Source organism: Acartia tonsa, chromosome 6 (genome assembly GCF_053477335.1).
Source record: "Acartia tonsa isolate MP-2025a chromosome 6, ASM5347733v1, whole genome shotgun sequence".
NCBI classification, from domain to species: Eukaryota; Metazoa; Arthropoda; class Copepoda; order Calanoida; family Acartiidae; genus Acartia; species Acartia tonsa.
In genome coordinates, this window is record NC_137265.1 from 11,123,880 (window position 1) to 11,150,820 (window position 26,941).

Below are 26,941 nucleotides of genomic sequence, written 5' to 3' on the forward strand. Positions count from 1 at the left end.
TTAGAATTAGATTATAAATGGGTAAAAAAAAGCATTCATAAAAGACTTTAAAAATCTTAATTTACAGGAGCAAGCTGCTAGTAGCCTGGTGTTGAAACTACAGCTCATGATTTCCAAGTTAAACACTGCACTGGAGGACCAGTGCCAACAGGTATACTCGTTCAACAAGGATGACAACATCCCAAAAGACTATTGCACAAACAAAAAGTAAGAAATTAAAAGTGACTTTGGTTACAATATCGAAAAATAAACTAAATATCATTGTTCATGATTTAATTCTGAACAAAATTTGATGTTAAAGTCCGAGAAATTGTTTGAAATTGATTAATGTATAATTTATATTGATATATTTAGGTTGTTCAAAGTATTCCACGAATTGTTGTGGAAGCTGAACAGTTGCAACAAGAAGCAGCTTTCTTAAAGTAATAATAGTTTTAAAAGCACAGTTACTCATAATAGGTTCCAGGACAAACGCAGGATTATTAAAATATTAAGCAGGGGTGTATATTCTGCACAAGATTTATTTTTTTTCCCTGCTACAAAATTTTTTATTTTTTCCCCCCCTAGTTTTTTCTCACCAAGTAGGGGTTAAAATGGAAAAATATTTAGAGAACTCTATAATTTATTTGTTTTATCCCTCCTACCACACATTTTTTTTAGTTTTTTTTTACCAAGGAGGGGGGGGGGGGGATGGAAAAAATGTTTTCAGTTTTCTTAATTTTTACATTTTTTTTCCCTCCAACCACTTATTTTTTATTTCCCCCCCCCCCCCCTGAGCAGGGGATCCCATGTAGAATATACACCCGTGATATTAAGTTAATCAAGTATTTCTATACACGTTATCTAGGTTATATATGAATATACAAATCAGCTCCACGCAGGTTAGGCATTTGGAAAACCCATAGAAAGGTTTAAAATACGTTAAGTTAGGTTTAGTGTTCACTCCGACGATTTTACTCCTGCGTATGTCCTAGGACCATATGATGGTACGTATATAGCCCAACCGAGTACGTAATTAACTGTATAACAAACTTCTTCGGTTTAAATTTTAATTATTTCAATAGGTACATGGTTAGTTAAAGTATAATTAAATATTTTTTTACATTGATTGATTTACGATATGTTAAATGTTTTAAAGTAAACGACCCTTTGAGAAAAAATGCATTTAAAAATGTTATTTTACAAATTCTATAGACATTATTTTGAAGTTTTATCACAAATAATATTTTAGGGATAAGTTGATATCTGTGAAAGCAGATGTAGAAAGTGTTGAACAGGAAACTGAACAAAATATGAGAGCTCTTATTCAAATGGATAGGTAGGTCTTATCTTTTTATCATGCAGATAAAAGTTCTGCAATCAAAATTTTAGTTTTCCAAAATAATCTATGAATCATAAATTGGAAATTAAAGTTTCACCATACGTGACAAAAATTATAGTTAGGTAAATCCAACATATTTTTCCAGTGTGGCATTGAATCCGATACAAACATTTTCTACGAATATTAGAATAAAAATCATAAAATTAATACATACCAATTTTGTTAGCACCGAGGGGCCGTCATTTTCATTTTGATATTCGCGGAAAGCTCTCGTAATACGATGCGATAAATACCTAATATCAATACCTACTTATTATTATTTGTAGGGTGAAAGAAAGAATCTCCGAGACGAGCAAAGCTCTTCAGGAAGCGGATAACTGGTCTATTTTAGACTCACAGGTAATAAATACCTAAATATTATACTTTTAAAGAAATTAATTATGTAAATTTTTAAAAGATATTGCGGACTGTACCAATTTTTTTTAATGGTCATTTTGTATAAAAGAATCTAAAGTTCATTTGCTCTCTATTTTCACAGTAGTTTTTCTCCTATTTCCTTGCACTTACAGTCTGATTTTCAAAACCTGATCTAACCTAATCTAAAATCGCATGAAAAGCTACCGTTAAAATAAAATAATATCATTAATCTGTAGTTAAGAAACATTACAAATTTTTAAGTGCTACAAAAGTCATAAAGATTGACAACACGAACCAACAATTTAAATTGCGGGTTGCGTATTCTGGGTCAAAAAATTGGGCGGATTGAGGATTCTGATTGTTATCCCTACTTTCAACATTACCTAATATTTTAGGCTGAGGAGGGTTTGTTGAAAAAGGATTACACCCTGGTTGGAGAAAAAATTGCTGGTATGCAGATTAGTCTCAGGTTACTGCATCATGCCCAGGATTATCAGGTCAGTTGGATAATTCTTTTATTTTATCAAGATTTAAACAATGCCATAACTAGGTACCTATTTTTAAAAATAAATAACAGAATGCTAGAAATTGAACAAATTATTTGGGCAAATTGGGGGTAAATGTTGTGATTAAAGGAAAGTGAGTAAGGAGGGGCGAAATAAAGGAAGTGGGTTATGGGTAATTTTCATTTCGAATTGGGTGTTAGAATCATGGTTCCTTATCCCTGAGTAACACCAAAATGTTCTTAATTTATACCTAGTAGTGAAGCAAATATTTAACTTGGTATGTCTGTATGTCAAACATTCACTAATTCGCTAATAATACCGAAAATGGAGTATGGAGTATCTATGTCATTTATACTTAACATTTTCTGTATATATCTGAAGATTAATATATTATTACAGTTTATTGATACTATTGCTGAGCTACTTATTGACATAATTGTCCTTGTTAAGGAAAGAGTCGATCATCTGGAATCATTAAGAAACAGGCTTGAGGCTACCCTAAGTCCAAATCTTGTCAAGGCCTTCAGTAACAATGATAGGTAAATACCAATTATACAAAACCCTACTTAAGGTATTAAAAGCAATGGAATACTCCGTAGTAAGTACCTAATATGTGGTTGTAATTTAATTTTTTTTTACCATCTTTGTTGTTTGTTAACATTGGATTGTATATATTTAGTATATACTCTATATACTTAAAATTTTGATAATAAATAAAACTTCAATTTATGTTTATTTTTAATAAAGACAAAAAAAATCTTCGAAAGTAAAATTTAAAGATATTTCAATATTCAGGGAAGGAGCTAAAACTATAGTAAACATATTTCGTGGAATGGAGAGGGACAAACAACTTACTAAATATTACAGGTAATTCTTAAGAAACTGGTGAGAAATCAGTATTCTAATAAATATAGTTGCATTAAGGTTTTAACCTTTGATCATGGGAGAGGTGGGAACAGGGGTGTATTTTATGAATTGGGTTCCCCTAAAAAATTAAGGGGGAGAGGGAAATAAAAATATGTGAGAGGGTAAAAATTTTTTCCATTTTCCCCTCTCCTTGTGTGGAAAAAATAAGAAAAATATGTATAGAGGGAAAGAATCGAATAAAATAAAGAATAATGAAAACATTTTCCCATTTTTACACTCCTCCTTTGCGAAAAAAAATTGGGTGACAAAATGAAATATTTTGCAGCCGGGGAAATGAAATAAATCTTGTACAGAATTTACATCCCTGTATTAGACAAAATTCCACTGTTACCCATAGTATTAAAATCACTTTTTCTTATTCCTTGATTATGCACGAAAGAGAGCAAGTGATTTTAAGCACTTTCCAGCAGTAGGTTAATGTATAATATACCTTGTTATATCGACAAAAAAAAAAAAAGTTTCACCATGGTATTATATTTAAAATTTTTTTAAAAATGTTAAGCATTTTTAGACGAAAAATCATTAAATGTTTGTTTGGGGTGCTGCCACTTTTACCACTAGCAAAAATACAACCACTGTGTTTTTGGCAAAAAGTGGGTGTGTTTTTGTCAATTTTGATTTTAGCTGTTTTTTTGGCAATATTTTTTTATCCACTGTCAAAATTACACCTTCACTGCTGTCATAAACACAGTTTTACTGCCATTTTCACACCCATGAAATTCAATGAGGCTGTCAAATTCACAGATTTGATGACAAAAATGCACATATTTTCATATTAATATTAAGTATTTTAACCAAGCTGTTATAACTTATAACTATTAATGTTTATAGTTAAATTAATCTACACAACAATAATTCTAAACTCAGAAAAAGAAGGTAACAGACAAATATTAGATTATAGAGTCCCAACTATTATTGTATTTATAGGTTCAACTATATTAGGTTTGTTTTTTTATTGTTATACAAAATTATATATTTTTATGATATACTTGTAACTTATGCTTTAAATCATTTTTCTGAAATGCACTTCATGCAACTATGCCTTTTATTTATTTTGTCATCATGTAAATTAATCTACACAGCAATAATTCTAAACTTATCAAAAGAAGGTAACAGACGAATATTAGATATAATAACAAAAAAGATTGTTGTTAGTCAACATATTTATTAAAAATTTCCCGGGCGCACCTTATTATAAATTTTTGATTGTTTTAAATTTTGAACCCATACTTCACAAATATTTTCAAAGGTCAGTATAACCTGAATCAAGTTTGTCCCTTAGACTAGACCTCACTTTCATCATTGACTTAGCTTTGGTTCTATGAACAATTGGTATTTTACCTCCCAATGCTAGAGAACATTTCAGTAAGCTATTGTTCAACTCTAATAATTAAAGTATTAAGATATACTTGTAGAATTGCTACGATTTTTTAATAATTAAAGAATTAAGATATATTTTGAGAGTTGCTACGATTTTCAATTAAATTAATAAATTAGATAAAATGTATTTGAGTATGTACAATAGGAGTATAATTAAAATGGTTTTATACATATTTATTTGTATATGTAAAAAGTAAAAGATGTATTTTTGTCAATATGTAGGTGTATAATTGACAAATTATGAATTTAATAGATGTATTTTTGTCAATATGTAGGTGTAAAAATGATAACAAAACTGTGAATATGACAGTGCAATAACTGTATTTTTGTCATACCCCCTTAAAGTGCAGGTGTGAATTTGACAGTAAAACTGTGTTTATAACATCAAATCACTGTGTTTATGACAGTATTATCACTGTATTTTTGCTAGTGGTAAATCTGCCATGTACCCGTTTGTTTTGTTAAGTTCAAAAGGCAACATAAGATAACATGACAAAACATCAACAAATGCTGTAAATTGCAAAAGTACATTAATCAGACTATTTACAATATTACAAGTTACCATCCCTTTTTCTAAATATGCATTTTTTATGAAAAAGTTTGAACCTAACTGAATATTTGATGATATTTCGTCAAAAAATGCTAAACATTTTTCATATAAAACCATGATGAAACATAATATTTTCAGTCAGTATAACTATATTAACCAAAAAAATATCCAGTTTCACTGATGTTTTGATTGATTGATTAACCATAGTCTCTTAGGGTTTGGACCTAAGTAGTCATGGAGTAGGCTGAGACACTTTTGTATAGCCACTAGGGCTATCAAGCTCCACGTTCAAGCACATTATGACTTGACCCGCTATCTCATGAGAGCTACTCATTATTACCTCACCCTCGCCGCGTATGGCAGGTGTCCCAAATTAAGTCACCGTAATGAATGACGCTCTCCGCAGAGGAGCTTGGGATAAGGGTAGTACTGATATTATGTACTTGACTATTAAGTATCCAAACTTACTCAATAATCCCCTTCTTACACAACCAGGGGAAGTTGCGTGAATGTGTTCAACTGAGAAATTCGAGTTGCCACATGGGGACTAGAACTCGAACTCTCATCACCGTAACTCAGTGCGTTACCACTTAGCTACGACGCCCCTTGTTCATGTAAGGTGCTTAAGTTACTTTCTCTCCCCTTTTTGGTACTTTTATAATTAACTAGCGGCTTCGCCCCTAGCCTCTAGGGGCTTTGCCCGATGAGGTAGTTTAAAAAAAAAAATAAAAATTTTCTGTTGCTCCGAACCATACCTACTCTCCCCCAAATTAAGAAAAAAAAAATTGCAAAAATTTCTGGTGCTCCGAACCATACTCTCCCCCCAATTTTTTTTTTTTTTAAGGGGGGGGGGATTTCATTTTTGTGGGGTTTGGGGGTGTCCCACCCCCCAAGAAAATAGCTTAAAACCACCACAGGACCAGTAGGTATATACCCTGAAGAGTAGAATCTGATCGGTTCAGTGGTTACCGTGATCATAAGGGACAGACGGATGGACGGACAAACAGACAGACAGACGGACGGACAGACGGAGAGACAGACATCAAGCTACTTTGTATTATAGATTGATTTTTTGTTGGTTTCAAAATAGAAATATTCAAACTTTTCAACCAAGAATTTAGTTCAACGAAGGAATTATTTCTAGATATAACAATGAGAATTACATCAAGTTATTATACATTGTCTTATCCGTAAATTAAAAGTTTTGTTATTGGTAAAAGTACAGAAATTTAAATTGGTAGGTACCTACCTAGGTACTTATTTTATTCTATATAATATTTATAGTAAATGTGTGAAAGCAAGAGTTGCTCAGCGATGGACTGAAATTGTTAATACGCCGGAGGTAAATACAAATATATTATTTGTAGCATAGTATTTATTCAGATCTGGATCTTTAAATCATTTTAGTGGTGAGCCAGATCGGGTTGAGCCGAATTTCAGCCAATCACAGCGCGGCATTTCATAAAATGCTGTGCTCTCATTGGTGGAAAGTTGGCTAACCCCGATCTGGCTCACCACTAAAATGATTTAAAGATCCAGCTCAGATTTTGCATATTATTGTATAATATCTAGGTATGGTATATCCTATTATTTCAGTAGTAAGGTTTTTTTGTCTGTAGCGTAAGATTTCAATAACTAATTGAACCTATTGAGTTCTTCATTTTATGGAAGCTTCTTATAGGTCTCTAGAAGGCTATTACATTTTATATTTAAGTTTGGTTTTAGGCTATATTCCTACTTTCCTTAGGAACAGTCGGCAGCCACAAGTGTATTATGTTTTTTATATAAATCTTTTGGTTCTTTGAAAACATAAGGTGAAATAGGAAGATTTTAATGAGTTAAAAGCCTCAAGGATAATCTAATCCAATGTAAACTTATTTAGACTGATGTAGTCGACTGGTTAGCAATGCTGTATAGAGATTTATTAAACCAAGCCAAGGAGAACAAAGAGTGGTGTGAACAAATATTTTCTGATGATAATCCTGATAAGATTACCTGCTCTGTTGTTACAGGTTCCTTTCATTTTCAGCATATAAATATATTATTCCAAACATAGCCAAACTTTTAATATTATTTCTGATCATTTAACTATTTGGATTAGGGATCTAAAGGGATAAAACAATGGCCGATAAATTAATATATATTCCTAATAATGATACACAAAGTTAACTCTTCTGTAGATTACAATTAGTGTTTGAATAATTTGAATGGACACTTGACTTAGTGAACCAACCAATCAAAGTTCATTAAAAGCCGCGTGCCCAAAGTTGTCAGCCATCGAATAAGAAAATGTTACCTAGTATAAAACTTTGGGGATTAGTAAAATAAATGTCCCCTCCCACCCTGAGTTTGATCATTACTTTAGTTTTTTGATGTTTTTTGCCCTTTTGAAAATGCATTTAGCATTTAGATACTTTTTCCACTAATTCTCATTTTATTTTGTATGGAGTCGACATAAAAGGACAGTCATTCAGAAAGACATTATTTAAGTTTTCATGAAAGCTAATTTTAATATTTTTTACGACTAACAACAATATTTTGATGAATAACAATTTGAATTAATACATTTCAGGATGCCTTACTGGTCTCGATCCTAGCCTTGACTTCTGTCTGGAGGCGGGTGGCAAGCTGCAGCCCTCGCTCTTGCCTTACCTGTCAAATCTGATCCAGAAAACGAATGACTTCTTGTCTGAACTGGAACCATATTTATCTTCCTGCACGGAGAAAGAATGCAGGAAAGATGTTACTCCTTTTAGTTATATTAGCCCTACGCCCTTGCTTTTAGGGGCTCAGTATTCAAAGAGGAAGAGAGGGGCTTGAAAATATCTTAAATCGTCCTGAGACTTAAATCTGAAAATAAAACAGGAATTATGCAAAGCCTATCTAAAATAGAACTAAATCGGTTCAGTAGATATTGAGATCTTAAGGTTGGACATAAAACCTTACTATTTTATAAAATACAATATTGATAACTATGTCATAGTACCTAACATAACCTTACCTAACCTAACCCTTATTTAGGATAATAAACTAACGAATATAACACTCCTCCCTCCCCACTTTTCACATATTCATATAATTTTTTGTTTGGTTTGATAGTTTCATGTATATTCAATTAAAGGGTTTGATGTTTACTAGCTACATATATAATTTAGATAAGTATAATTGTGATAACATCTTATCTTAAAGGGATCTCGGTAAAGCTGTTTACGGGCCGTACAGACCGTTTGTTAGCAAATACAGAGAAATAGAGGCGCAAACTTTAATTAAAGAGATGGAGTCTTGGACCTCAGGTTTCACCTTTTTTTCTTGTAGTAAAGCTTCTCTATAACTGACAAATATCCGTCTTTCAAGGATATTTTAGGAGTTAATATTATTTCAGAATATCTCTAGTACATAATACATTGGGCAGAGCATATTTTCAAAAAAACATAGTTTTATGTGTGCTCTTAATTTAATATATATTCAAAGACCTTGAAATTAGATTTAGTTGTAACTTTTTTACGTTTTTGTGTGAAATTCTAAAATTAAATAAAAAGGTATATATTTAGGTGGGAAGGATACTATTGAAGAGATCCATAGCTTGAGCAGCAGTGTGGCTAAGCTTGTCCAGTTATTTACCACAGGTTATTCTTAATTTTTGTTTTTGTTTGTACAGTTGCCTCTTTAATTGGGGTGACGAGGTTCTATTTAGATTTCAAGACAATATCTAGAGAACCCAAGGGGCATCATCCGCTTGGAATTGGTTACCATACCCTAACACCTAATCTAGGATATTAACATCCAACAGACAACCAATCCTTTGTTAAACGACCTTTGTCTGAAATTCCTTATTGTACATAGTATAAGTTGCCCCAGGAATTATCCGTACTCTCTTACATGACATGGATCATTCATTGAATAAATGCTTTTTGTTTTAGGAGCAACAAGGTGCAATCAAATCACCAAGGGAACTGCATTCCCTGCCTTTGCCGGAGCCGTCCGTGACTGCATGGATAAACATCTAGACAGGTAACATGAATAATCCAGTTATGTTATTCATTACTTTTTATGGTCTGTCGCATACAAATACAGTCTTACATGTTTATTAATCTGTGAAAGATAACCACTTAAATAAATCAGGGACCTAAAGGAATAAGATTAATTGAGGTAACTCCCCAATGATGATACACAAAATTACCCCCTCAGTAGCGTAAAATTAGTGGTTGTAACTTTTAACATTTAACTTAATAAACCAACTAATCATAATTCAGTAAAAGTCCCCAAAGTTCTTAAGCCAACCAAAAAGAAACCTTATCATAAATCTTTGGGGACTAGTGCAATAAACAGCCCCTTGTACCCTCTCTCTCTGACGTTAATCACTCGTATGAATAGCTTGGCTTTTATTTAGATATAGAAAAGTGATGCGAAGACTGGAGAAAAGGAAGGGAATAGCAGATGATGACTGGTCTGTTCTACAGAACTGTCTGTCTGCTGTTCAGATTACAGGCAATTTTTTGTAAAAATCGGAGAACAAACTGTACTCAATAGTTTTAATTTGTTTTTATGTTCATAGTCATAGTTTTAAAATTATCCATTATTCAGGTGACCTTTTGAATCAATTTGAAGAATTGGATATGAAGTTGGCAATGATGTTCCTGGAGGCCACCAGATCGTACCTGGGATCTGATACAGCTACCAACAAACCTTTGGCCCAGTATCACAATTTCCTACTCAATCCTGAGAAGATTAAAGAGTTGGAAACTATGTATTCTAAGGTATGATGTTTGTATAGATCATTTTTATTATACGAAACCTTTATGATTTTTAATGGGCCTTGGATAGCCTCGTATGGTATTAGCTTCACAGGTATATGCCTCCATCGGTTTGGACCCCGCAGAGGTATTAAAAATAAGGAGAGGGGGGAGGGGGGTTCAGTGCTCGACATGCACTTTGAGTGAAAGCTCCAATTTATTTTTTAATGCTTAAATACAATTCAGGTTTCTGGCAAATCTGGTGGGAGTACAACACCAATTTTGAAGGATTCTTTGGATATTTTGAAACAGGCTTCAGCTGATTTACAGAAAACCAGTTTTAACATAATGTTCCATCCTATTGAGACTCAGCTAGATAAAGTTTCAGGTAAAAAAATCTTTATTTTTTTTGCCTTTGGCTCTTGTAGGATCTTGCTAAAGTCACTAGGGGCTAGCCGCTAGTTTCTAGTAATATGCATGTAACATTTAAAAGAGTTATTATAAATCTAGGCTATTTTTGTGTTCAAATTTTCTATTTTTTTAGAATTGGCCACACAGCAAGGTCCAGGTATAAGTTTGGAGGCCAACCTACCAGAGTTCAGCTTCTCACCACAGGCATACAATACAAAGTATTTTAATAGGGACAGGGAAAAAACTGTAGTTAATGCATTGCAAGTGGATATAATCATTGGGTGTGTACTTCAATTTTTCGTCCATTGTCTTATCTCTTAAGGTCCATTGAATATTGTTTACAATACTTCATACTGTATGATCTGTAGGAGTATATAACCCAGACAGGTGAATATCTGATGACACTGCCGCAGCACTTGGAGCCATTCATGTCAGCTGCTGATAACACAAATATCACTACAGGTAAACATTGTGACTAGCTAGATAGATACACTAAAGAAATATTTTATCAAGAGAAATTACAGTTCCTTCAATTTTAAATTATTTTATATAATCATAATATCATTGTATTATGGGCAATATTATTTGAATCATTGATGATTGTTTTTGACCATAGAGGCAAAATTATTATAATTACGAACGAATATAACTACATCGGCCCTTTTATAATCTTACAAACCCTAAGGTCCGAGGCTATCTTTTTGATAGTTTAATCTGGAAATGACAAACTACACCAGATTACTATAAATAAAATGCACCAATCACTCTTTGAAGTTCGATGTTTTACGGGAAATAGAGAAGGAATATTTGAGATTATAATATGAAACCTTTTAGTCTGCTTTTAAAGAAAAATACTTGAGGGGGGGGGGGGGATAAGTGGGCAATTTCATAAAATTGGTTCTTAAATTTAAGGCCTTGCTCGAGCCCTCAGAGACGGCAACATACCAGGATCCAAAGAGGCAGTGCGCGGGGGCGGTGAGTCGGCTGCCGACTGCAGTGCGCCTGTTGACTTTCTGCTGGGCTGTGTGGCCGTCTCTACCTGTGGTAAATACATGGAGCAGCTGAATGGAGTGCAGGGTATCAGCAATAATTCTGCCAGGCAGCTGGGAATTGATATAGGTAAATTAGTTTTTATCAGCACAGAAACTACATAATATAACTTAAGCTAGTGTATATTTGCAACTGCATGTCTATCCTTTATGTGTTAAAAAATACTTGAATATCCATTATTACTGCTGTAGATAACTTAAATCATTTGTTTAGTAATAAACCGTGTAGGAAGCATTTTAGCATCTTAAAATTTGATTATAGAGTTATTTAACAAACAAAAGATGAAAATTATCTGTCATCCAACAGTCTACAGATATCTTAATATACAAACTAATTCAATCTCATGTGTATTTCATTTAAATCTAACTAATTTATAGCTTGATAATTCACATAAAAGCTAGGTATAGTTTTCTCGGATCATGGAAAGAAAACAAAGTCATTCCTTAATTATGACAGTAGTCACCTTCCTAGGAAGGACATAAGTAGCTTCCCTTATGTGAGAATTTGTTAGATAAAGGGCATAACTTGTCTCCCTTAACAAAGATTTTGCAAGATGGAGGACATAAGTAGCCTCCCTTCACCACACAAAACCTAGCTTTTTGGTCCTTCACATAGCAAAATCTAGCATAAAATAGTTTATCTATCCTTCACATAGCAAATTCTTGCAAAACATAGCATTTCTGTCCTTCACATAGCAAATTCTTGCAAAACATAGCAAATTCTTGGAAAACTTAGCTTTTCTGTCCTTCACATAGCAAATTCTTGCAAAACAGCAAGTTCTTGCAAAACATAACATTTCTGTCCTTCTGTGGCGGATGGCAAGTACCTTATGCTTCAGCCAATCCAACCCTCAGGTGCCGTCTGTTCCTAGTCTGACAGCGTCTTCATTTCATTTTCAGTCTTAAAGCATATGCATTCATTACTCATAATTCAAATTCTCTCATAGGTTCTTTTACGGTAAAAAATTACCTAAAATAAAAAAGGAGAATTATTTTTGGTATTGTGAATTAAAAATTTGATTCAAATGAAGTTAAGTTAAAGTTTAGGTAAAATTTTTAAAAGACCAACATTTATTACAACAGTATATTTATATACAATAGACGAAGGCTTTAACAGTAACTATTATTGTAGAAATAAAATAAAGATAAAAGAAGGTTAATAAAATATAAAATGTATATAAGCTTATTAAAAGTCCTATTTTCACTGTAAGAAGTTCGGCAAATGGGCTTAGTTTCAAGGATGAATAAAAACTTACATTGCAGGTATGCTGTTTCTGTTTTCAGGAACACCCGGATTATGACTAGTACTGTTCAATATCCCACATTGGCGTTGTTGTGGTTGGTGAAACTTCCACTTTGATCTTCTTAATTTATTAGTTTTGATATCTGTTGGTTAAGGCTCTTGATTTTGCTTAATTATTATCAATTGTCCTATCTCTGGGCCTGCTACAAAGGCTTTGAACTCCTGATCCGAGTCCTGAACAAAAAGAAACCATTAGTGGGTTCATATAGGTGGCCACAGGACATAGTCAACACTATTATGAGGCGGCTATGGAAGGTCTTATTTATAATTGTGGTGGCCACAGGACTCATTCACATTTCCAATTACATTTAGAACATTGAGGAATCATTGATGGACTCTTATTGGTTCAAATAAATTGTAAGGAAATTATACCTTTGGCAGCTATAGTGTAGGCTTAAGCTCCACAGTAGCTCTCACACTATTTGGATCAGACAGGCTCCACAGATCTGTAGTAGTTAGTTTTCCACTATTTATTCAGCAACTGGATGAACTCTCAGCTGGCAATGGACTTTAAGGTTTGGCCGATCTCATCAACCTAAAAAGGTTGCTGTTAGATGTTGAAGTTACTCAGTTAAGAGCTGAAGAAAGTAAGATTAATGTATGTTGAAATATTTGCTTCTTAAAAGGCTATAATTTTGTAGATTATTATGCAGGTTTCTTTTTATCACTTTATGCAGAATTCTCATATAACTAAGCCCAATAAAAGTTGCCATTTATTTTAACTCCTTTAACTAATTATACCTCATAGACGTCCATATAAATAATTAATAAATAAGCTTATATACCTGTTAAAGCCACCTTATTTATGTATGAATTATTAACATTATTACGGGTTAAAATAGTCTGAAAGATAAAACTTTTTTTAAAACTCTGCTAATTGCCTTTCAGACATGGAATTACATTTGAATTTATTTATCTCATTAGTTCCTCTGGCAAGGTGGGAACAGATTATTTGTACAATTAATTCTTATTAGACATAAGAAAACATTTTAATATCTCATCAGTTCCTCTGGCAAGGTGGCATAGGCGTCCAAGGGGGGGGGTAATGGGCCATTTGGCACCCCCAAAATTTTTTGAACAATACCCCCCCCAAAAAAAAATTACCCCTAGCTTGGGGGTGCCGTAGGCACCCCCAACGATTTTGGGGGGGGTATTTACCCCCCCCAAACCATTTTGGGGGGGGTATTTACCCCCCCCAAACCATTTTGGGGGGGGTATTTACCCCCCCCAAACCATTTTGGGGGGGGTAATTACCCCCCCCAAAATAAATGTTCTTTAAAAAAAATTTTTTGGGGGGGTATTTACCCCCCCCAAATTGAATGTTCTTAAAAAAAAAATTTTACTGAAAATTTTTTTTAGGGGGGGGGGATCTATGATGTAATTGTAAAGCACTGAAGATTCCATAAAATAGATACCTAACTAAATTAAATATTTCATTAAATAATGAAAAAGAATTTCTATAGGCGATTTCTTTTGGGAGGATGTCAGGGTGTCTCAAAACTAGTTATAAAACTTACCAGGACCTATAAGACGCTTCACTTTAAAGTATAATCATATTGGTTCATTGGTTAGTGAGTTAATTATTGTATTTTTATGTTCTAAAGAATGAGATACTACTATATATTTGAATAGTAGTGGCGCCCTTAGCATCTAAGAACTCGTGTTTTCTAAAGGGTAAAAAGGGAGGAGAAAAATAGCCTAAAACCACTCAAAGGATTGACCTATAATAGTGTGGAACCATCATGGGATCTATGTGAAGCTTTCCTAAAAAGGAGAACTCAGTATTAAAAGTAATGAAATCTGAAGCTATAGTCAAATAAACCTTACTTACTACTTTATGTTATAGGATAGTACTTATTAACTTAATATATTAGGTAGGTGCTTTTTTTACATAATTAAATTACCCCCCCCAAAAATTTTACCCCCGGGGTAAATTAGTTTGGGGGGGGTAATTACCCCCCCCAACAGATTTGGGGGGAGTATTTACCCCCCCCAACAGACTTTAGGGGGGGTAATTACCCCCCCCAATCAAATTTTACCCCCGGGGTAAAAATTTTGGGGGGGGTAAAAAAAAATTTCGGCACGCTTCGCGCGCCATTTTACCCCCCCCAAACACGAATTACCCCCCCCCCTAAAATTTTTTACCCCCCCCAAAAAAAAAAGCTTGGACGCCCCTGCAAGGTGGGAACAGTTTATTTATCATTATTATTAATGCTAGTTTGACATTAGAAAAACATTTGATATAAAATTGTATTTTGTACTTTTTTTGATATTTATACTATTTTTTGCTGTTTATGTAGGTTTGAATTTAGCAAAGCATTTGACGAATTTAATAATAGGAATAAAATCAATAAATTGGAAGTTAAAGACTTGAATAAGGAGAAAGATATAATGATTCAAAACACAAAGGGTGGCATGATGGATTATTGAAGAATGTAGACATCTTGCAAGTTCTGTAGATTCCTTCAACATTCCATGACTTATATTTTGGTTGCTTTGACTTAATGAACATCTCATATCCATCGGTTTACATCAATCTCTATCAACATCCACATATATTCTTCAATTACTTAATGCTGGGCTGGTTGGTCCTCGTCAATTTGATAGCTTTGAAATTTCCACATGTTCTGTCCAGACAACTGTGGTGCATCTAAAAGAGTTCAGATTAGAATCTTACACCTTCACATAGCAAATTCTTGCAAAACATGGCAAATTCTTGCAAAACATAGCAAATTCTTGCAAAACATAGCAAATTCTTGCATCACATAGCAAATTCTTGCATCACATAGCAAATTCTTGCATCACATAGCAAATTCTTGCAAAACTTAGCTTTTCTGTTCTTCACATAGCAAAACCTCACAAAACATAGCTTTTCTGTCCTTCACAGAGCAAATTCTTGCAAAATATATAGCATTTTGTCCTTTCAATTTATGAGATCTGAAGCTACAGACAGAAAAACTTTACTTTTTTGTTTTTAAACAACCAGGGTATCAGAACATAAATGGCTATGTTTTGCAAGAATTTGCTATTTTTTACAAGAATTTGCTATGTGAAGGACAGAAAGCTAAGTTTTCCAAGAATTTGCTATGTTTTGCAAGAATTTGCTATGTTTTACAAGAATTTGCTATGTTTTACAAGAAAAGCTATGTTTTGCAAGAATTTGCTATGTTTTGCAAGAATTTGCTATGTTTGGCAAGAATTTGTTATGTTTTGGAAGAATTTGCTATGTTTTGCATAAATTTGCTAGTTCTTGCAAGAATTTGCTATGTTTTGCAAGAATTTGCTATGTTTTGCAAGAATTTGCTATGTTTTACAAGAATTTGCTATAATTTGCAAGAATTTGCTTTGTTTTGCAAGAATTTGCTATGTGAAGGACAGAAATGCTATGTTTTGCAAGAATTTGCTATGTTTTGCAAGAATTTGCTATGTTTTGCAAGAATTTGCTATGTGAAGGACAAAAATGCTATGTTTTGCAAGAAAATGCTATGTTTTGCAAGAATTTGCTATGATTTGCAAGAATTTGCTAGGTTTTGCAAGAATTTGCTAGGTTTTTGCAAGAATTTGCTATGTTTTGCAAGAATTTGCTATATTTTGCAAGAATTTGCTATGTTTTGCAAGAATTTGCTATAATTTGTAAGAATTTGCTATGTTTTGCAAGAATTTGCTATGTGAAGGACAGAAAAGCTAAGTTTTCCAAGATGAAGGACATAAGTAGCCTTCCAAGATGTAGGACATAAGTAGCCTTCCTAATGTAAGAATTTGTCAGACAAAGGACATAAGTCACCTCCCTTAAGTTAGATTTTGTTAGATGAAGGACATAAGAAGCCTTCCTTAGACCAATTTCCAGTGACTTCTGTCCTAATTAGGAATGACTTTGTTTTCTTTCCATGATCCGTTTATTTATTGATATTGATTTATCAATGTGGAAGATAGGTATGTTCCTTTAATACGGATTTTTCCTTTAGGATACCTGGGGAATGTGCTGGAGGACCTTGGACACTGTCTATCTGGAGACCTGGCCAGTGCTTCTACCTTGCTCAAGATTGAACAACAACAATTCAAAACAGAAGCTCTCAACCATCCTATCAGTATTGCTACTTTAGTTAAAAAAATTAGAGCTATTCAGAATTGATTTGTTTTGCTTGGTTTTTTGAATACTAATAGTGATTGTTATGTATTTTTTTTTGTTAAGAATTTAGATAGAAATGACAGAAAAGTAAGAAACTTTGTCTTATGAAAAAAATTGGAAGTGTTTTTTCTTGAGTTGTGAAGGATTGCAAGTTTGCTGTTCGTTTGGCAATTTATATTTAGTTTGTTAATGATTTTATTAGTGTTTGTTTTAGAGTTTTTAATGAAAATAATGTTATCAGGTGATGGTTATTTGTTTTTATTATGGAATTAATCTGTGATAGTTAATATTTGATTACTACATTTATACTTATGTAATGAAGTCTGTTTTGTTTGTTGTAAGTTTTAAAGTTTTTAAAAATTTTCAGAAAAATCAAAATGACGGGAGATAGCTCTAGATCATATACAAGTTTAACACAGGAATTCTATTTTTACAACTTTTATATTAATAAAAGCACAACGCAAGATAAACATGAGAATAAAATAAGAAATTTTGGACAAGACTAATCTAATTCATTAAAGATACCCAAAGTCAACGAATATAATGGTTAGGTTATAATAAAACTTTGGGAACCTGTGAAATTCACAGTCTAATGGCTCCTTCCTCCTGCATTATAATGTCTACTTACATTTTAATAGCATCATATTTCCTAAATATGAAACATCAGATTTTTTAAGAATAATTCTCTTTCAACCCTTTTTTGTATCACTTTATAATATTGTGCTAAAAGTTGTAAATATACTATATTCCAGCAAGAAACATCCGGCTATGTTGGATTCGCCAACCTCCCCAACCAAGTGCACAGAAAATCCGTGAAAAAGGGCTTTGAATTTACCCTGATGGTTGCGGGGGAGAGTGGGCTGGGCAAGTCCACCCTGATAAACTCCCTATTCCAGACAGATCTGTACCCAGACCGTGTGATACCACCGGCCGCCGACAGGATCAACCGCACCGTCCAGATTGAGTCAAGCACTGTTGAGATTGAGGAGCGTGGAGTTAAATTAAGGTGAAAAATTATAACGTGCATATCATGTTCTGTTAAGCTTAGTGTCTCTTGTAGCACTAGTTTTTGCATTTCTTTTTGTATGCCAATACTTCACTCTCTATTTTAGTTTGAAAAAGAGAAAGTTTAAAATATTTTTTTAGGGGGGAGGCTCTTCTTTTTAATGGGCGATTTCTCTTTGGAGAGGGGAAGTAACCTCCCCCTACATATTATTATGTTTTAAATCTTCCCGGGATCTTTATGAAGGTGAACCATATCTGTCTAGCGGTTAGATTTTATGCTAGCCAGACAGACAGACAAGCATGTTGTTACTTTTATATAACAAGTAATAATGATTTTTAGATTAACAGTGGTCGATACCCCTGGTTTTGGTGATGCCATAGACAACACTGACAGCTTCCAACAAATTATCAAGTACATTGACGACCAGTTTGAGCGGTATCTGAAGGATGAAAGTGGTCTGAACAGAAAGAATATTATTGACAACCGTGTGCACTGTTGTTATTATTTTATATCACCGTACGGCCATGGTCTGAAGCCACTGGATATTGATTTCATGCGGAAGTTGTCCAACAAGGTAAATGTTTTGTTACATGCTTTTTGTTTGATTTCTAATGATTTTATCACTCTCCATTGTTAATGATCAGTCTTTTATTTTTACCTTTTTTTGGCGATTTTTCTCAAAGTGCATAGTTGATCACATAAACCCGACCATGAAATAAATTGAAACAAATAAGGGGGTGGGGTTAGTCTTTCGTGTGTTTGAGTCGAGAACCACTGAACCGATTGTGTCATCCAGTTTCGATAATCTTCACATAGATCCAGGGATGGTTTTGGGCTATTTTTCTCCTCCCTCTCTCCTCCATTGATAATAATACGTCTTTTTACTAGGGACACAGTCGCTAGTTCAACTAACTTTACTATTTCCAAAGGTATCTGTTGTGCCTGTGATTGCCAAAGCTGACTGTCTAACCAAGAAGGAAATAGCTGCCCTGAAAATTCGTATCCTGGATGAGATCGCAGAGAATGGAATCAAGATCTACAGTCTTCCTGACTGTGACAGCGATGAGGATGAGGAATATAAGGTAAATAGTGACCAGCGGATGGTTCCACGTACGTACAAAGTACAAACCCTAGTATTAAAGAAGCTTTGCTACTAAAAACACAGGAAATCGGAATCCAAATTCAGGGATCTAAAGGGATAAGACAATTACCGATAAATTGATGTATATCCTCAATGTTGTTAAACAAATTTATCCCTTCTGTAGATTACAATTAGTGAATTAATGAACCAACTAATCAAAATTAAATAATAGTCACCAAAGTTTTTAAGTCAGCTAATAAGAGAACGTTATTATAAAACTTTGGGGACTAGTGTCAAATGTCCCCTCCCTCTTTAGGTAAATAGTGACCATCAGATGGTTCTACGTAATGGATACCCTAGTTTATAAGAAAGATTTGTTATTTAAGACATAGGAAATCGAGAGTAAACATCTCACTAGCTCATTTCTCAGTCCAGAGAAACTAAAAAGAGTGGGCATTATTTTTTTCCAAACATGAAAAAAGCTAATCTTGATTTGTTTGACGTTATTTGTAGTCCTTTTACAACAATATAAGATTGTTTGACTAAAACAAAACCTTTATTGTACCATGACCTATTATATATCATCTCTTTCATACATAAAATTGTCAAATCTATGCTAAATATCATAAAAGTGTTATAATTTTAGACCCAAGTCCAACAGTTGAAAGAATCTATCCCCTTTGCTGTAATCGGTGCCAACGCCATGGTTGAGATAGCCGGCAAGAAGGTGCGTGGTCGCCAGTACCCGTGGGGTATTGTTGACATTGAGAACGCGGACCACTGCGACTTTATCAAACTGCGAACGATGCTGATCACCCACATGCAAGACCTACAAGAGGTCACCCATGATCTGCATTATGAGAACTTTAGGTATGTATTTTATTAGACTTTTGCGCAAAAAAATCTCAGCTGGCGCATTTTGTGAGAGAGTTACTTTTTTATATAATGATGTCATAACATATTTGAAAATTGTAGTTCTTCTAAATAGAATATTGTATATCTTCCACCAAGTGCTTTGTTGAAAACATCGAAAGTAGAGGGAGGGGGGGGGGGTGTAGATTTTCATTTGTTTGTTGAATACATAAGGTTAGGTTATATTGGGTACTGGGTAGCCCCGCAGGGTTGGAGAACTATAATATCCTCCCTTCCTTACAATTAATTTAATGGGTTCAATGATCGACAGGCACTTAGTGGTAAAGCTCCGAATATACAAATCCTTACCAACATTCTAATTTAGATCGCAGCGTTTGACGTCCACCTCTCAGCTGCCAAATGTTGGTGGAGGCGCGACAACTCCTGGTGGTACACTAGACGCCACGGAACAGAAACTGCTGGAGAAGGACGCAGAACTGCGCAGGATGCAAGAAATGTTGGCCAGAATGCAGGAACAAATGAAGCAACAGAGCACTACGAATCTAGCTGCCAACTATTAAGAAAATATGTCCCTGAGAATTATCCTTATATTAAAGGTAGGGAATGCTAAACCACTATATGAAGAAAAACTGCTACAAATTTGAAATTTGTCTTAATTTTCACTGAAAATAAACTCTTGTTAATTTTCTACATAACTTTTCCAAAATACTTGATTGATTTATTGAATAGCTAGGCAGGTTTTTCTAAATATTTTGAAATGTTGACTATAATGGTGTTCAAAAATATCAATGTTTAGTTTTTTACTTATAATTTTTATACTTGTGAATAGGTATTCTGATTGTGTACAATTAAACCTTAAACAGGAACATTACTCATTCTTGTTATTAATTACTTTTTAGAAACACAGGATCTATTGCAGTTCACGGTAAAATATTCCTGGTAACGATTATCTCTAAAAAATCTATGAACTTTAAAGGCTGCTAAGTTATCTCGCAGGATACATAAAAGTGTGAAAAAGACTTTTTTTTTATTTTAGTGACACTTTCCCTGTGCATCATTAGATCTTTGCTTTTCCTAATTATTTATTGGCTCTCTCTTGCCGCTTATCACGGTGTGCGGGCATGCCATGTACATTCAGCATGGCAACTGGCAGCCTTTAAAGTTCATAGATTTTTGTAGATAATGGTTACCAGGAATATTTTACCGAGAATTGCACTAGATCTGAAAAACATTATCCTATGTAATATTATATGAACCAATGTGGAACTACAAGTTATCTTATCGAGCTGTGTGGCATTTTTGTCTGTGACCTGCTTTTGTAATGCAACATTTTTACTTTAAGGTTTTAAAATTAAATGTTTAGATATTTAAATTTAAAGGAATAATTTAAAAATACTTTTGAATTTATGTGAAAAATCTCAGATTTCTTACAAACATAGAACTTTCATTAGAGTTATGGAGTATTTTTTAAATAACATTAATAACTACAGCAAATTCTATATAGAAAGTTAGGTAAACCCATTAACAGCATAAATGTTAAACTAAATTAAAATTCAATGTTACAGAGTAAAACTGAGTAAATATAAGTGAGTCTAGGTAGTCTCCTTAAGTGAGGGAATGGACAATAATCGATATATAAATCTGGATCCCTTTCATCCCCCGAATATTTACCTACAAAATATAAAAATCAAGATTTATTTACCTTTCTTTGTCCTTTCCCTGCGTCTGCGAGTTTCTAAATATTGAGTTAATGGTGCTGATACAACGAATCCGTAAACGACCTTTGTATCTAATATTAATTAGTATGTTCTTAAAACTAATGTTAATTAATGCTTTAAAAAGCCAATAGTAATATCAAAGATTTAATAACCAAAGATATGATCGAATGTAAAGATACTATTTTTAAACGTTTTAAAGTTTGTTTTTTAATGTTCATATCTTTAAACTTTATAGGTTGTAATATTTTGATTTTACACATATCAAAATTGTTTCATATAATCCTTTTATAAAAGTAACATGATGTCTCTGTGTGTGAGAAGGATCTCTTCATACAATGATTACGTTACAGAGAAGCTTCTTATAGGTTAAGGGATATAATATTACTAGTTAGGGGAGGAACCTTCACCCTCCCAAAAGAAATCGCCATAAAAAAAAACATTTTTCTATTTTCATTTAAAAACTTAGATGGAAAGTGTTTGGTCAATCCCTCCCCCATTTCCCTAAGTGCCCCTAGAAGCCTCTAAGGGCGTAGCCACTAGTTATTATATTAAAATAATGCTAAAAAAACTTAGTTGCCAAGTTAAAACAGAATCTGGTGTTAAAAAAAACGCATGGCCTTTTATTTTTTATTTTATTGTATGTAAAAAAGTTATGTATAAAATGTCACTTTTGCTGCCTTATATCTTTAAAAAATATTGATTCTTTAAATACTGATTCATGTTATTTATTGTATATGTAACAAAAATGTTGAAATATTTAAAATCCTCATTGATTATGAAAAAAAGGGCACAAAATAAAGTATAAATGGGTATTTTTTTTGCGTATTTTTCGTAAAGGGGTAGTTTCACGAAAGGCATTTGAACTTAATTTAGTGAACCGCATATTTTTTCCTGGTTAATTGGTTAAACTACATTTATATGGCATATATTTGAAAGAATTTAAATTTTCTACCACGTACTTTTTAAAATATCAAGACCTGAAAATCGTCTTTTTAAATTGCATATATCACAAAATGACGATTTTCAAATCTTGATATTTTTAAAAATACGTGGTAGAAAATTGAAATTCTTTCAAATATATGCCATATAAATATAGTTTAACCCATTAACTAGCAAAAAATACGCGGTTCACTAAATTAAGTTCAAATGCATTTCGTGAAACTACCCCTTTGGGCGTAACCTCTTAGTTAAATGCTCTTATTAAAGTCATAATTAAGATAATTTTGACTTAACAGGAGCATTTGAGAAAAAGGTTACACTCAACTTTACAGAAAATAAACGAAAAAAATTACACTCATTTTTTAAAAGCGAAGCTTTTCTATAATTAGGGTCGGTCCGTACGTCCGTCCGTCCGTACGTCCGTCCGTCCGAGATAGATAGCTTTTATTCGTTAATTTAGACAGGTTAGAATTGTCCTATCGATTTCAAACTTTGCATGATGATTCCTGTAGTAGTTAGGTACGAGTTAGAAAGCGTAGCAACTCTATAATCATTACCAGAATGTCCGTACGTCCATTTTAAACATGTTGATTTTTCTATTTTTTTAAAAACAATTTTTTATGTGATCTAATTTTCCGTTTGATCTGATTTTTTGTATATTGATCCCTGGGACAACAAAGAACAATAGTATAAACGAAGCAACTCTATAATCAAGTCCTAAAAATGTAAGTATGTCCATAAACATTATCCTGTATCAAGCAGTTTTTCAACAAATTTACTTACAATTTTGCTTCGACTCATTCGATACTTTTATATTCTGATTATTCAGTTTCAGACACTTTACAAATGTTAATGTCCGTTTGTCCTTCCGTTTCAGTGCTTCGCTTTTATGGATGTTGTCATCCTTGTTTAATCAACATTTTTTGACTCAGCAATAATAATTTGTGAAATATTTTTTCCATTTTGTGCCATTTCAAAAACAAATGCAACATTTGTGAAAATGTTTGGATTTACTAAAATGTGTGTGTCTATATTTTGGCTAACTTTATATAACATTTGTGTTTCAGACTAGTATTAAAATGTTTGATTGAAAAATCTGTGATAGATCCCAGAAAAAAAATTAGTTTAGGTTAGGTAATCATTTTATTAAGTTTAAGAGAGAAAATAAAGACATTTTGGATTTACTTAAAATTTTGGGGATATTTTAAAAAATATTCGAAACCAGTGGCTTTGCCCGTAGCTTCAAGGGAGTTTTTCCTCCACATTTATTTTGTTGTAAAAAGGTTTATTTTTGCATTGGGAGGGAGTAAGTTTTTTAACGATTAGCAGACAAATAGACATTATATAACTCTCTAACTCTAGACAATGACTTTTTGAGAAGACAGTTTTATATTTTAATTTAATTTCGAACACGCTCACTCATTTTTCATTACCATTTATCAATCATTTTGTTAAGAATGTCTAATCGAGTATCTGAGGACCAGTTAAACCAGGCTTTGTCCAAGGCAGGAGCAATGCAATAATCAAACTTTTATATCTTAGTAAATGCCTCTAAAATTTAAATCTATGGAGGGAGAGGAAAACAAAAAAAAATTACTTTTAACGTATACCCAATGTTTCCATTTAGATTAACATTAACACGAAAGACATAATTGTACAAAGATTTTGCTGCGGATTCCCATTCCCTGATAAATATTTTTTTCCCATAGCTCTAAGAGTACGATGGCTATTTTATATTTTTTTTCTAATAAATATCTAATTATGAGGAATTGAGAAATACAGAAATGTAGATAAAATCTGTAATTCCCATCCTAATTAAAGAATATTAACATTGATGGATTTATTATTACTTGGATCGTACACCAGATTTTTATGTTCTATAATAAAGTGAACTCTGTAGTGTGTTAAAATAACGATCTCCCCCATCCCCTTCCCTTCGACTGAATAAATGGCCTGACCAAAAAATACTAGGGTATATTGCAACATAAATTGACGACAATTTTTCTCCTGTCATAATATCCAAGTATATTATACATCCATTTTAAGTTTTTAACATTAGTAATTTTAGATTTGTTAAGCCTTCAAACTCCTTTATTTATTCAATTTTATTCCATGCTCCTGGGATTCAGGTGAACTATAGAAACAGCGACCTTACAAAGAGGGACATCAAAGCAGCCCTCCACCATTATAAGGCAAGTATATAAGTGTTCTTTAAATAGCAACTTTAAAAGAAGAAAGGAAGTCCTTCCCAATTACAATTGTAAGGGGGATATCAACACCCCCTACCGCACGCCACTGCTTACATTACAACATTACTTTTGTTTTAATAAACGAAATTTTTTAGTATAAGCATGAAATCTTTACAAAAATAGCGATAAATGTTTTGTTTTAGGGTCTGGTACCAAAGTCAGACACCTTCATATTCAACGATGGGTCACAGAGGCTGCTGATCAACCTGGCAGGAACTATACCTGTACCTTATAGGGTAGGTTTTTTTGTTTTGTCGTCGTTTTTCCTTAAACTATTATCACTCCCAAAAAAGCCTTTTTTGTAACTTGTATAAAAATAAGGATGACAACATTAATAAACGCGTAGCTCAAAAATTTTAGAATTTTAAAGTATTTTATATTATACATGATTTTAAAGTCTTGAATATTTATGACCAAAATTACTTAAATACAATTTTTAAAATTGATATACTTAGAAGTTTTATTTTAAGACTTTGCTTACAACATTTGCTTTCAAAATTTGACCTAACTATTACAGGAATCATTATGTCTAATTTGAAGTTGATACGACAATTTTCACATGCCCTAAATTTAAATACAATCAGCTTATACCAACAACGAAATTGATTCAAAAAATATCCCGTAACATATACTTTATTTTCTGCTGTCGTTTGTAATATTGACGATATTTCCATCTGACCCCCGAATATTATTTTAGATTTATTTATCTTGTTGGCTATACCTTATACCTGAAATATAATACCTACCTATTGTTTTCAGGGAAACAAGTATAATATCCCAGTATCATTGTGGCTACTTGATATCCATCCTTTCTCAGCCCCAATATGTTTTGTTACACCCACTCAGGTTAGTACCAGGGAGGGAAGGGACACTGGGACGTTTATTACCTTAGTCCCTAAATTTTTATAATAACGTTTTCTTATTCGTTGGCTTGACAACTTTTGGGGCTTTTATAAAATTTTGATTATTTTGTTCTTTAAGTTGAGTGTCCAAACGTTTTAACCAATGATTGTAATCTAAAGATAATTTTGTGTATTGTCATTGGCAATGTATTGTACATCAATTTATCGGTAATTCGCTCATCCATTTAGATTCCCGGGTTAGTACTACGAGAGAACGTGTTTATTAAGGGGGGGGGGGGAAGTTCTGACACATTTGCGTAAACGGTGATTATAGGCTTTATCTTTGGACTGAGAGGATAGGTTATTAGGGATAAAATCATTCTTATATGATGAATTTCCCCCAGATTTAAGATTTTTTGGATAGGCCTCCAGGTGGTCTCTGTACAGGTAAAAATGAAAAAAAAAATTTGTATGTGAGATGTCAGCTTATGAGACAAAATATGTATGTTTTTTCTTCAAATATGTGAATAACAATCAAAAAGAAGCATATTTTGTTTTATAAGTTAATCTCTAACTCTTCAAAAAAATCTTTTTTTAATTTTTACCGGTACAGAGACCACCTGGAGGCCTGGAGCTCCGGAACCTGGAGGCCTATCCAAAAAATCTTAAATCTGGGGGAAATTCATCATATAAGAATGATTTTATCCCTAATAACCTATCCTCTCAGTCCAAAGATAAAGCTTATAATCACCGTTTACGCAAATGTGTCAGAACTTCCCCCCCCCCTTATTGGTGCCAGTATATTACATTTCAAAATTTATTGTCTCTACCTACAGTAAATGTAAATGTTAGTTTAATGTTAAGTAGAGACATTATTTATATGTAGGACATGCAAATCAAAGTATCTAAGCATGTTGACGGGAGTGGAAAGATCTATCTACCCTACCTCAGCGAGTGGAACTACCCCAGCTCTGACCTCCTGGGACTAATTCAGATCTGTATTGTTACATTCAGGTACTAATCAAAAGTGTTTTATGATTAAAGAGCAGAAAGGGATAGAGTTTGACATTTCTCACTAATTGTATTAAAATCTCATTTGCCATTGAGAGCATCATTCACAATATTTCGTAAAATTGGGTGTAAGTTTTCAGTCAAATGCGCTTATTAGGTCGAATTGTACTAAATTTGACCAAACGCATAATTAAGAACAGTTTGACCTAATAAGCGCATTTGACTGGAAACTTGCACACAACTCTACGGAATAATGCGAAAAAATGACGCTCATTATCAAATCTGTGATAGTTGCTTAGATCCATTGTCTTTCATTATGATGACAAAATCTGTTTTGAAATTTATCATAAAAGAAAAAAATTTAGTCGGTTTCCCTTAAAATGCTTAGACGAACATAAACTGAGTTTGAAATAAATTGAGTAGTTTTTTGTGTCAGTTTATTTTATATTTCAAGGTTATTGTCCACGCAGGGATTATAAATATAGAAAAAATATAG

General features: G+C 33.1%; 3 protein-coding genes and 1 non-coding gene across 6 annotated transcripts in view; 3 read left to right on the forward strand and 1 right to left on the reverse strand.

Annotated features, from left to right (window-relative positions):
• Cog7 (conserved oligomeric Golgi complex subunit 7) overlaps nucleotides 1-17,098 on the forward strand; it is a 17,919-nt gene extending 821 nt beyond the window's left edge. The window contains exons 2-21 of the mRNA XM_080163459.1: nucleotides 68-151; nucleotides 355-422; nucleotides 1,232-1,318; nucleotides 1,648-1,720; nucleotides 2,134-2,235; nucleotides 2,695-2,783; nucleotides 3,040-3,111; nucleotides 6,386-6,443; nucleotides 6,984-7,113; nucleotides 7,674-7,834; nucleotides 8,289-8,394; nucleotides 8,653-8,727; nucleotides 9,022-9,112; nucleotides 9,492-9,589; nucleotides 9,686-9,858; nucleotides 10,081-10,222; nucleotides 10,379-10,449; nucleotides 10,614-10,707; nucleotides 11,158-11,364; nucleotides 16,563-17,098. Of these exons, the coding sequence (XP_080019585.1) occupies nucleotides 68-151; nucleotides 355-422; nucleotides 1,232-1,318; nucleotides 1,648-1,720; nucleotides 2,134-2,235; nucleotides 2,695-2,783; nucleotides 3,040-3,111; nucleotides 6,386-6,443; nucleotides 6,984-7,113; nucleotides 7,674-7,834; nucleotides 8,289-8,394; nucleotides 8,653-8,727; nucleotides 9,022-9,112; nucleotides 9,492-9,589; nucleotides 9,686-9,858; nucleotides 10,081-10,222; nucleotides 10,379-10,449; nucleotides 10,614-10,707; nucleotides 11,158-11,364; nucleotides 16,563-16,729 (2,148 nt within the window). The 3' untranslated portion in view covers nucleotides 16,730-17,098. The remainder of the gene's footprint in view (nucleotides 1-67; nucleotides 152-354; nucleotides 423-1,231; nucleotides 1,319-1,647; nucleotides 1,721-2,133; nucleotides 2,236-2,694; nucleotides 2,784-3,039; nucleotides 3,112-6,385; nucleotides 6,444-6,983; nucleotides 7,114-7,673; nucleotides 7,835-8,288; nucleotides 8,395-8,652; nucleotides 8,728-9,021; nucleotides 9,113-9,491; nucleotides 9,590-9,685; nucleotides 9,859-10,080; nucleotides 10,223-10,378; nucleotides 10,450-10,613; nucleotides 10,708-11,157; nucleotides 11,365-16,562) is intronic.
• Nucleotides 13,735-13,858, reverse strand: LOC145323513 (small nucleolar RNA ceN39). Its single transcript, XR_013881010.1, has one exon. It is a non-coding gene; the product is annotated as a small nucleolar RNA ceN39 (small nucleolar RNA).
• Nucleotides 17,098-23,411, forward strand: Septin1 (Septin 1). Of its 2 annotated transcripts, XR_013880424.1 has the most exons (7): nucleotides 17,098-17,142; nucleotides 17,476-17,732; nucleotides 18,072-18,306; nucleotides 18,662-18,814; nucleotides 19,460-19,683; nucleotides 20,051-20,611; nucleotides 20,906-23,411. XR_013880424.1 is itself a non-coding variant. In XM_080163471.1 (6 exons), exons 1-6 carry the CDS (start codon nucleotides 17,104-17,106, stop codon nucleotides 20,244-20,246), a joined length of 1,104 nt encoding a protein of 367 aa, XP_080019597.1. In that variant the 5' UTR covers nucleotides 17,098-17,103; the 3' UTR covers nucleotides 20,247-23,411. The 2 variants fall into 2 exon arrangements, 1 of the variants encoding a protein (XP_080019597.1); XM_080163471.1 differs by having other exon boundaries at nucleotides 20,051-23,411.
• Nucleotides 23,378-26,941, forward strand: part of LOC145321835 (tumor susceptibility gene 101 protein-like) — an 11,975-nt gene continuing 8,411 nt past the window's right edge. The window contains exons 1-6 of one of the 2 annotated variants that reach the window (XM_080163469.1): nucleotides 23,378-23,472; nucleotides 23,800-23,848; nucleotides 24,473-24,535; nucleotides 24,736-24,828; nucleotides 25,352-25,438; nucleotides 26,321-26,448. In XM_080163469.1, coding sequence (XP_080019595.1) covers nucleotides 23,801-23,848; nucleotides 24,473-24,535; nucleotides 24,736-24,828; nucleotides 25,352-25,438; nucleotides 26,321-26,448 — 419 coding nt within the window. In that variant the 5' untranslated portion in view covers nucleotides 23,378-23,472; nucleotide 23,800. Of the gene's footprint in view, nucleotides 23,478-23,799; nucleotides 23,849-24,472; nucleotides 24,536-24,735; nucleotides 24,829-25,351; nucleotides 25,439-26,320; nucleotides 26,449-26,941 lie in introns of both variants that reach the window. The other variant, XM_080163470.1, reaches the window with a different exon arrangement.